Below are 11,505 nucleotides of genomic sequence, written 5' to 3'. Positions count from 1 at the left end.
CAAGCTCTGCAGTTGTATCATGAGACTAGAGAGTTTTGGACACTCAGGCGATGAGTGTTAGAACTGCCGACTGATCACCACCTGGTAGTTGGTTGTATTCAGTAAATGGGGATGAGGACCAAGGAGACTCAGATGAGCAGTTATGGTTTGTTTGGATCATATACCTATAGCTTCTGCACAAGATGAATTCAAATTGTACCTCTATGATAACTGTAACTCCTCGCATGTGCCAGGTGAGGCCAGGGACACTGAATGTTAATGGACCACGTTCAAGGCCTCAAATATCTTCAAAGAGTTATGGCTAGAGGACAGCCAGTGCCCTAAAACCATTGGTTGCTGTTGGGGTGATGTGGTGGACACGTCTCTCAGACACTGCATGGAAGGCAAGTGGAGTAGCTCTGAATTGGTCGATTTTTAAAAATCGATACAAAGAGTGTGAATGCTGGGTCCCAAGAGCGCTACTGCATGGTGTTTGGTCCTTGTATGAACTTGACACAAAGTCAAGGTCGTTTAGTGCATAGCGTCAAGGGTTGTCTTGTCCGCTGTCCTGTCTGTGATTTTCATGGATACAGCTGTAACTGGAAGGATATGGTTTGGGAATCTCAAACAGGAATTCCACCCAAGAGCTGCTCTGTGTACGCCCACATTGGGTGGAAAGGCCAACCTGGGAATTGTTGGAAATTCTACGCATTGTAAGAGACGTTTCAAACTTGCATCATCCAGCACTGTTTAAAGAAAGGATGGATATTCACTGTGCAGAAGGCTTAGGCAGTCAAAAGAATAGTTTAAAGCTATTTATCTGGGTATTAAGCGGGATGGAAGTGAGAGGCCTGATGCACAACTGTACAGGAAAAAAACATCAGCCTCTAGTTGGTGAAACAGACATCTCACAGGTCCCCACGAAACACGGTGACTCCCCGATGTTGGCCTTCTGGACAGTTGCAAAGAAAAGGCTACATCTGAGCCCAATAAAAGGAAAATATTAAAATTGGCTAAAAGACAAATCTAAATTTGAGCTCTTTGGATCACAGAGAACATCTGTGAGGTGGAGAAGAAATGAAAAGATGCTGGAGGAGTGTCTGACACCACTGGTCAAGCATGGTGGAGGAGATGTGATGGTCTGAGCGTGCTTTGGTACAGGGTAAAAGGAATATTAAACAAGGAAGGCCATAGTTCTATTTTGCAATTTCATCCTACAACAATCACTTAAAGCACTGCTCCAAATTATGTAAGACCTATTTAGGGAAGTGGCAGAAAGCTGGTATTCTGTCTAATGGAGCAGCCAGCGCAGTTACTGGGTCTGAACCCTATTGGGCTGTTGTAGGAGACATGGTAAGATTAAAAAAATGCCCATCAAGAAAATCTCTTGCAGGTGGTGCTTCAGGAAGCACAGCAGCTAAATATCTACTGATTATTTCAACAAACTGACAGCTAGAATGCCTGAGGTCTGCAAGGTCGTGGCTGCTGTAGGTGGAGGAGTCTTTGAGGAAAGCCAAGCCTGAAACACAAAATCTTTTCAAGCGCAAATCAGTATTTCTAACAATGGTCTTGACTATATTTTCTATTCATTTTGCACCCTCTCTGAGTTTTCATAAAAAATGTGAATTTTTGAGTGATTCCAAATGTTTGAAAGATAGTATGTATAACAAACACAAAGGCAAAGAATACAGTCTCCAACCTAGAGATTGTCCCTTCAGGATTTTTCCCCAGTTAGGCAGGCACTGTAAATTATACAACTTACTTACTGTTCCCAAAAATATTTTCCGCAGAAAAGTCCTTTAAAGAGTTGTACATTATAAATCCGTTCAGTATGGTCCATTTGTCATTTTTTATTATTTTGCAAAATAATCTAGAAATGGGGATGCACTAGATTTTTTAATTGCAGAATGTATTCAGAAATATTTTATATAACTCATGCCCACAATCCAAATACTTTTCTAGTAGTGAAAGCTTTCTGGCTTTGCTTTCTATTTTTATACATGCAATGTATATAATAGAAACAGACATATTTAATTCATACACACGTAAAACAGCCAAAAATGTAGTAGTACACTGAAACATTATATACTTTTTTTTTTAATATCTGGAACCTTTCAATGAAATACGGGGATTTTATATTCATCCAAGAAGGTCATATCTTCTGCTACCCTTTGGTTAAGCCAGGGTAGCAATGTTCACCGCTATTCTAATATAGTTGTCTGTGCAACCCAAAAAAAGACAATCATTGCATTATATCAAACTGATTAAGTGAAATACAACGTTGGATATCAGCCAGAAGCATATATTATCCAGAATGTCCTCTTTGGTAGATAGTTAAGGAAACTACAGCTTGCCTAAAATTAGAAAACTAGAAAAAACAATATCCTCTTTGGTGTGGCTACCTATGAAATTTTAGGGGACTGGTCATTAAAACTCTTAATGGTTCTTCCCCCTAGGTATACATCAAACTATTGCAATATATTTAGAATGTTAAATACACCAGTCTAGCATTAGTAATTTTCCTACTACTTACTCGTTCCGACACTCATAAATTTTACTTATCTGTGAAGTATACAAGGAACAGGTATAATTTTTCAAGGATTGCTATTATTTCTACAGATAAATAGAGAATACACTGGATACATAGGTAAACACCCCACCCCAAAATGAAGGAAGCATGACTGATGAGGTGGTGTAGGACTTTGCCCTCTTACTTGCAAATAAATTCAATACATTTCACAACATATACAACTTGCGGTCTTAACATTCCAGAGTGTTGCTATTGCACTTAAGAATATTTATCCTTGGTGTTACCACTAGATATTCAAGCCCATATTCATGACTTAATGAGAATATTTTTTGAAGCCAGTCAATCATTAATGCAAGTGTTGCTAAAGATGGTACGCTTGTCCGGAAATTAAGCATGTTTTACCAAAACTCAGTTGTTTCATATGTAAAATTTAACATGCCATTTAAATTGAAAATCAACATCTTCTATTATAATTCAGGTATTAAGTTGCCCTTAAAATCTGGACGGGAGCAAAGCCAATGATCTACAGGAACACTTCTTTTCTATATAGGATTTCATATAAATGGAAAATTAAGTCAACTAATAAAGTATGTATTACGCTGCTGACTTGCCACCCAAGACGAGGCCAGACCTTCTCCTTGTGCTGCTGGGGAAGGCTTTCAGAAGGTGGCTGCATCATGGTGTATTTTAAGATGTAAACTACTACATCAACAGCAAAGAAATAAAGAGATTCCTCCTAAAGCACTGTATAAAGACATACTGGACAAAAGATTTGTATGATTTGAGTAATCTGATTATACACTATATGTATGCATTTTTTCCCCCCATCTGTGATTTACACTAGTTTTTTTTGTTACATATTTGAAACAATGACTTGAGACTTGTGTTTCTATTAATCTAATATTCCCCTAAGTACGTACAGTATATAGTTTAGATTTATGGTATAGATTAAAAAGCAAATCCGGAAGGTCAATCACAAGCAACGTTCTGTATGGCAACTGCAGTTCTATACCTACCTTTACTTTCACAACAAAATTTCCATCTGCTGTTGGCCCAGGTATAACAATTTGTTAACAATTTTGAACAGTTTTATAACATTATATATTTTGAATCAAAAAGCACTGAAGGATGTAATCAGGTTTGTTTTTTCAAACAAATAAAACACACTTTGCACTAATTACAACTAAACTTCTTTGAAGAAGCAGGTTTGTATTACACCTTTTGTTTCCTGGCAATTAATCTTCTGTCAGTATTACAAGACAAATCAACACGTCCCAATAATTACAACACACCAATTAAATAGTTCACTTTTTTTAGGAAGACTGTTGCACATTCAATCATATTTAGTCACAATGTTACAGCAGAGTTTGTTTTGCCAGGAAACAAAAAAAAATTGCTTAAAGTTTAAATGCGTTTAGGAAAACGTGCATATAGGAGTTGAGAAAATCATATTTAGTATGCAAAAGAGGAGACATGCAGAGGTCAAATAAGCATCAGTAGGATAACAGGGAAAAGAGCACAGCACACTCAGGATTATCAAGATTATCATAAAATCAGTTCTACCTCTACATGCGCTAATTTTGATAACAGGCCTTAAGAGATTAGGAAAGGAAGGTTCTAACAGTGCCCTTAACGAGCCCTCTGCAAATGGGGCACTTGCGTAACGATGGCGCACATTCTTTGCACACCACCAGATGTCCACAGGGGATGAAGACAATGTTGACCTCCTTGTCCATGCACACTTTACAAGTACGCTCCTCTTGCAGTCGTCTTAACTGTTCCTCCATAGGCAAATCTGTTAAGAAAAGAACAGGGAATCGCACCACCTCTCTAATATGCATTTTTGGACATTTTAATCAGAACCTTGCATGATAACGTTAAAGTCTGTACGTACCTGAAAGATCTTGACTCGGTGACGCAGCTTCATTTGACTGGGCTGAAATTGCAGTGAGAAGAACAATTACACAATAGTATTCAGGAGAGCAAGATTTTTCTTTTCTTTTTTTGTTTGGAGCCAGGATGGAGTAGAAGTCGTCAAAGTCTCTGGAACATCAACTGTTGCTGCCAGATCTTCACTTGAAATCCACATTATAGTGTGCCTACCTGACGACCGATTATCAGTTTCCATCAAAATGTATTCACAGTGATGTGGTCAAGATTTAATAATTGTTTTTTGTGAAAGCTGAAAAAATTAAATACCCATTAGTTCTCTTAAGAGGTATACGTCGTTCTTTTTGATCCAGTTTCGGAACACTTCAGCTGCTGCATTGCCTTTGGACAGCACCAAGTCAATTAGCTGACTGGTCTGTTGTTTGACTGACGTGCAACTGGCAATGGTGTCGTATTCCCTCTGGAGGATGACAGACTGCTCCAGAAGGTGGTCCATCAAGCTTTGAACGCTCTTCAAACGCTGAGTAAGGGCGATGTGGTGCTTTTTCAAAAAAGTGAAGCCATCTGGAAACAATGTAAATACATGACATCTTTTAAAAAGCATTTTTTTTTTTTTAAATCAGCTCAATCCTGCTTTCGGGAAGCCACAGAATATTAGAAACATTTCAGGAAATTCCACAGCTCATACAGTGCTCACACAAAGTGCTGGGGTGCTCACTTAGTTCTGGAAAAATGTTGCAAATTCATTGGTTAATTTGGTTTCATAACAAAAGTCCAATTAGAAGCAATGTTTAACATATCTGCACATATCTTCAACATAGACATTTTCTTAAGTGTCAATTTTATTGACTGACTCATGTTTTTTGCCATTTTGCTATTATGTGCAATCACAGTCACTGGCTCCCAAAGGGATACTAAACACACGTTGGCCATTTTATGTTATTGCAAAGGCTTTACAAATTACAAAATACCAAATGACTCGTCAATGAACTTTTGAACTCAGAACAGCTCTTTTACAACTATAAATTTGGGTTTCAATTTATTACTACTACAAATGAAGACTTTGCTTAAAACTTCTGGTTGTATGAAACATTTTTGTCAGCATTGATTTTTGTTATAAAACCAATTGACCAAGCATCACTACTTTTTGTGAGCACTGCAAGTTCCTCCCTTTATCAGCACCAAACATGGCTCAGTATGTCTCTTTTCTACAAGCGATCATCGTACCTGAGGCCATCTCCTCTGCAAACCTCTCCTTTTCCTCCTCTCTCTTCTCATCTTCAGCACTCAGTAGGTCTGACACCAGCTCTTGAACAGTCTTGTAGTTCTCCCCACTAGTAAGAATCTTACTCTGTACAGTTTGTTTAACCAGACTCCGCTCAAACCCCATCTCCAAGGCGGACATCACCACAGGCGTGTTCATCATGACTGCATCTTCTGACCGTTCTTCTCCTGGACCAAGATGGACCACTGAAGACACACAGCACATAATTTGCTACTCAAAGTGAACAGCTCCTCCAGCGACATTTACACAATTACTGCACACAAGCAATATTAGTGTTCCTCCAATAAAACTGGCAAGTTAAGCGTGAAAATACAAGCTCAACCTGAAACAAAGTGTTAGCATTTATTACTGCAATTAAATTCATGGTGAGTCTGATGTATCACCAAAAATTCACAACTTCCAAGAATAAGGTGAAAGTTGGATGGCCTGTCACCTTCATTAATTAATTAATAAGAAAGCTAATATGACCATTTCCAAATTCACGATTCATAAACAGCAAGATTTGGTCAATCTGTGCAACTACAAATCCCTTGTAAGGAATATAAGACATATATATTCACATTATATCACACACACACACACACAAAATACATACAAAAATTTGTACAAAAACTACAGTTGTTGGAAACTTCTGTTTGTTCTAAGTGATGATAAATAGTGAAGGTTTCTCTAAAATAACACCATTTACTGTAATAGCACTACAAAGGTTTAACAGAATATTAAAATTACATTCTTGAAAAGCACCCCTTGAATGAGTAAAAGGTCATTTTTGCTTTCTGTGTGAGTCAGGAGAAATTCCTTTTGTCTTGACTGACAAAAAGTGCAGACAGTCAATGATTATTTTATCAAATGTACAATAAACACAATGAACATTTTACATACCTGGGGGATCAACAAATTCCCGGGAAGAACTGTCACCATTCGTCAAGAGCTGAAAAGAACAGAAACTGTTGTTCATGGTGTTCGTGATATTTTTAACACATTGATATGCAAGTGCTCTACCTGCAACTACCTGCTCAAACAGCCGTGGAAATCGAGCTTGAATTTGATGAACAAATTCTTGGCCCTTCTCCTGCAGAAGATACTCACACCTGTAAAAACATCCCGCAGAGGGCAGAGGGGTGAAGGCATTGTACAAAATAAAACAAAACTGGATTTCATATCATTCACAGCACTTCTGAAAATACACATTCCAAACCTTGGAAACCACTTGGCATGTTCCACCCAGGGATCGTCACCAGATTCCCAGCATCTAAGTCCGCCATCACAGCAAAAACACTTCACATCATCATTGCGACCTGTAAAACAGGAAAAAAAAAAAAACATTCAAACTGTCTTCACAGCTATATTTTCCCTTCCCCTTCCTTAAAAAATTATTTAATGAAATTACGCTCTACCTTAATGAGTGAGGCAAAAGAGACGAGCCCTTACCTACGTAATAAAAACCAGCCTTGGCTAGCTGGTCCGGTCGCACTGGTATTCTAGAAGGCCAATTAACGAATGTCAATAATCTTTCCTCACACTGCTGCATCAATGGATTAGAAACATTGACCAGTCCACCGACAGCGATTGGCACATTTTCTGTTCTTTCTCCTCTTACGAATCGGCAGTTTGGGTAGTGCCTCTGGTGCTCCAGCACTGCCCGGTCACCTGGTTCCCAGTTGCTGAGCTGCCCGCCGCAACAAAAACAGGCCACACAATCAGCCTGACCCATGTAGTAAAAGCCAGCTTTAGCCAGATCAGCTGGGGTAACGGCCGTATAAGACCAGTTCTGGAAAGAGTCCAGACGTTCCTGTTCGCGGCACATGCCTGCATTGTGACAGGCAGCCGGACGCTGATGCGACGCATCTTCCAAGCCACGGGAGCTTAAAGGACTTGTTGGGAAGCCCAAGAATCCGACCTGTTCTTCCGTCTGGCCTGGGTATGTGGCTGCAGGGGTGGTCACAGAGGCAGACACCTGCAAAGCTGTTAAGTGTCGCAGGGGGGAAAATGCAGAGTGGGAAGATGACAAGAGGCTGGAAGTAGATGGCAGGCTCTGGATGAATGTACAGGTTGGGGAAATCTGCCTGTGTCTCTCTGTCGGGCACTCTCCTGCCTGCCAGTTCTCTGCCGTCGCATTACAACGAAAGCATTGAACGCGGTCCCCAACACCCGTGTAATAAAACCCAGCACGTGCAAGACTCCTCTCCGTCACAGCCACAGTGGGTGGGAATTTCGCAAATGTGGAGATTCGGAATAGTTCAGAGGTGTTGTCATACAGCAAATCTGCCGGTCCACTGTTGCTGCACAACGCCCTTAAAAAACTGCTGTTTTGTAAAATTTCCATTGTGGAAGAAGAAAAAGGGATGTCCATTTCAAGGAGAGAGGTTTGAATTAATATTCCAAATGACTGAGAATAAAAAATACAAAATGTACTTGTATTTCTAAGACAAAAATGAATAAGAAATGTATAAATCAGCTCCAGTTTCATCAATTAAATTTCTCTTTATTGCTCTGAAACCAGCAAAGGGAACACTTAGCCATAACCATGCCATTCAAGAAAATGGTATGAACACCTTCAACTCAGTTTCTCCTGCCACTCTTTTTTATGGTCTGTGCTGAGATGGGAAATAACATTTTTAAACTTCCAAAGTAACTAGAAAAAAAATGACCAATGGAAGATTTTAAAATCACCCTGCATCGTCATCAATACGAGTCGCTCCATTTCTCTTGGTAAGTACCATTATACAAAGACAGGTGTTTTTCAGTTTTTTCCACATGGGTACTTTCTTTGTGAATGAAATTATGCTTTAGTAAAGATAATTCAGGGTGTGTTTAAGAAAATGGAAGTTCCAGAATTTGATTCAAACCTCTCTCCCTGAAATGGACATCCCATTGAGGTATTTAGGTATCCATGACAGAATTAATAAACCAACTTAAAAAAATATATATATATGAATTTCAGATAGTGGCAGCTGTTAATCACTCTTGACCTGTTGGAAAGAAAAAAAAAAATAGAAACTTGTTAGTGACCGAAAAGTTTGTTTAAATCTAAATCAATGTTTTCCAATGCAGTCCTCTGAGACCCACAGACAGGGAGGGAGCAAAAACGTGGACTGTCTGCTGGCCCACCAAGGATCTGGTTGGGAAACAGTGGTCTAAATGTACTAAAACTGTACAATACCCGTTCCAGAAATCCAGTACTGGACATCGACAACGCCCAAAGAACATACAGTCCTAGTAAGTGGGTGTGTCTTCCATACCTCAGATTTTAAAAAAAAGTGATGCTTGGTATCTAGTTCTCTTTCACATGACGTGGCAATTATTAATCATTAAACAGCTAAGCAAACAATATACCCGACAATAAATAAGTCAGTCATTAAGTAAGTAAATAGGTAAAAAGAAATTACCCTTAATTTACAATGTACAAGTAAGACCTGATGCAGAGGGTGTCCTATGACAGCCAAGATATACCAGAACTGCCTCAAAAACGCCAGACAGCTGCACAAAATCCGAAAACTAAACCAGACAATACCGTAAGCTTTTAGTGTTGTTTTCATAAAGACGTGCTTTCGGCTATTTTACACGGTGCAGGATAGTAATTCAGATAATGTTTAAACGTAATGGAGTCAGTCACGTCGTCGCGGTGTCAGACAGGACGGACAGACAATGGCTCCGCCATCACACCGGCGGCTGGTTTTATACACACCGAGCGCAACACAGCTTAGAAACGGCCACGCAATAGAACACAGCAAAATGACTTAATCAGCGAGTACTATAAATCGGTGTCGCGGTGAGATGTCAGCTTACCCCGGTCCGGCAGTCTGACTCGCCCTCAGATTCTCCTACTAAGAATTTCACGAGAAAATGGCCCCGACCGGAAGTGGCCTTCGAAGCAGAAATGGGGCTCGCGGTCTCAGTCACCCTTATAAAGACGCAGACTTCGTACGAAGCGCTTTTAGTCACCGCCAATCAGGCTGCGTCATGATCTAGTCACACTTAGTTCCTTACGTTGTCCCTTCAGATTAATAACCGTCAAAATCCCGCAGTATAAATTAAATAATACGTAGATAATACGGTTATATATAACGCGGTTTGGATGGACTTACATACCTGGCAGCAGGTGAAGCTGTCTGCTCCACAACGTACGAGCTAGAAGCGTCAGCGAGAGAAATTCCCCCTCCCCCCTAAAAGGGAAAAATGAGAAACAATCTTAGGTTTCGTCGTGAGCGCTATCGGGGACTTTCCACCAGTAAGGCAGGTACTTCCCTTAAAGAGAAAGAACGGAAGTGCATTTGAACAATTTTTAAATAATGCAGGGTGACTACTGCAGATTGGCATGACGGAGAATTATCTGCCTAATGAAGCAATAATTTAAAAGGTTAAGGTGAAGAATTTTCATAAATAAAGAAGATTAAAAAAAGGAACTTAAGGTTTTTTCCCCATTAATTACCCCCGAGGTATCACAAGGCTGCAGTTCGCTCCTTATTCGGATTTTCCGGTCCGAATGCAGTGATGCGATCTTCCTGTAGGGGGACTCCTTTAGAGAGGCTTACTGTCAGAACTTAAAATTTGGCTTTCGATTCATGTTAACTGGGCCGATTCGGTTGACTTGTCACCCCTGAGGAAAGTACACATCTTAGCAGTTTCAGTATGCATACTTTATTAAAAAAAAAAAAGAGAGAAAATCTGACGTTTTTCCACTACCAATTCTGAATTCTCTGTCCGTCTTTATACGTTATTAATCTGTAGATTAACAAAAAACCTTAGACACCTTACACCATCCAAAGTTCACAATCATTATTCATATTCACATTTGGTGACATTTCTTGACAAAGAGCTTCAGGAGATTTCTTTAAGACAACGGGTAAAGCAATGTTTCATCTGCAAAAAAAGAAAAAAAAAAGCATTTGGTTTCAGAGTTCGTTGTGAAACCGAAGAATGCAACAATTCAAAAATGTCTGACAAAGTATTGTGCAAAAGAGCACCACCACAAGGTTGATAATGTGTGGCGTTTAATTATGTATGACTCCGATTACCATCTCTGAAAGATGTTAACTTAGTGTAAGATACCATTGCTCCGACATCATGATATAGACTGAAACTGCTCGATGATCGTCATCTTCTACTTCTTCCAGAACAAACAGCCAATCACAGCATTCAACGTGACCAATCAACGAAGTGAAAAGCCTAACCTGTAGAGCGAGCGAGTGCTGGGCAGACGCGAGTGTGTGGAAAGGGTCCAGCGAGCGCGAGCGCCTACAGAGGATGTGTTTTATGCTCCAGGTTACGAACATACGACTTATGGACAATTTGTACTAACAAATGGATACTCTGATTTTAGTACTATGGGATTGTGACAGTTTATACTCATCTGGATGGTTGAAACAAAATCTTGACTTTTACGTTCTGGACCTGAAATGCCCACCTCTGCCAACACATCACCTGTCACGACTTACAGGCCTTTCCAGGTGTGCAGAATTCCAGCTGCAGCAGTCACTGTCTTTGGAGAACAGTTTATTTAATAAAAAAAAAAACAGATCCTCCTGCTTCTGTAGGTGATTGAGCATTCGTCCAATTTTGCCTGATACTGTTTAACATCTAAATTGACATTCTCATTAAAGGAAGAAGATGAGGTCTGCTTAATCAGGGGAGAGACCAGGAGAATTGCAAAGGTATAACCTGATTATCATGTGTATCAAGATTTGGTTATATCAGGGGTCTCCAACTCTGGTCCTGGAGAGTTACCGTCCAGTTGGTTTTCTATCATACCTGGCTTCTGATGAGTCACACCTGTTCTCAGGTAAATACCAGGAACAGGTGTGGCTCATCAGAAACCAAG

The 11,505-nt window shown here is 39.8% G+C and overlaps 1 protein-coding gene across 4 annotated transcripts; it reads right to left on the bottom strand.

The window, feature by feature from the left end:
- Window positions 1-1,809: 1,809 nt before the first annotated feature.
- On the bottom strand, window positions 1,810-11,408 carry birc2 (baculoviral IAP repeat containing 2). 4 transcript variants are annotated; one of them, XM_023800648.2, is made up of 10 exons: window positions 11,123-11,408; window positions 9,777-9,850; window positions 7,116-8,656; window positions 6,883-6,982; window positions 6,697-6,775; window positions 6,567-6,615; window positions 5,627-5,869; window positions 4,709-4,963; window positions 4,404-4,445; window positions 1,810-4,304 (listed from the first exon to the last, which is right to left on the bottom strand). In XM_023800648.2, exons 3-10 carry the CDS (start codon window positions 8,152-8,154, stop codon window positions 4,111-4,113), a joined length of 2,001 nt encoding a protein of 666 aa, XP_023656416.1. In that variant the 5' UTR covers window positions 8,155-8,656; window positions 9,777-9,850; window positions 11,123-11,408; the 3' UTR covers window positions 1,810-4,110. The 4 variants fall into 4 exon arrangements, with proteins under 4 accessions (XP_023656416.1, XP_023656415.1, XP_072558391.1 ...); XM_023800647.2 differs by lacking the exon at window positions 11,123-11,408 and adding an exon at window positions 10,117-10,238; XM_072702290.1 differs by lacking the exon at window positions 11,123-11,408 and having other exon boundaries at window positions 9,777-9,933.
- Between the last annotated feature and the right edge of the window lie 97 nt (window positions 11,409-11,505).

The sequence above is a fragment of the Paramormyrops kingsleyae genome, chromosome 18 (genome assembly GCF_048594095.1).
Source record: "Paramormyrops kingsleyae isolate MSU_618 chromosome 18, PKINGS_0.4, whole genome shotgun sequence".
NCBI classification, from domain to species: Eukaryota; Metazoa; Chordata; class Actinopteri; order Osteoglossiformes; family Mormyridae; genus Paramormyrops; species Paramormyrops kingsleyae.
Note: the sequence above shows the minus strand (reverse complement) of the source record. Positions and strands in the feature narration are given on the sequence as shown.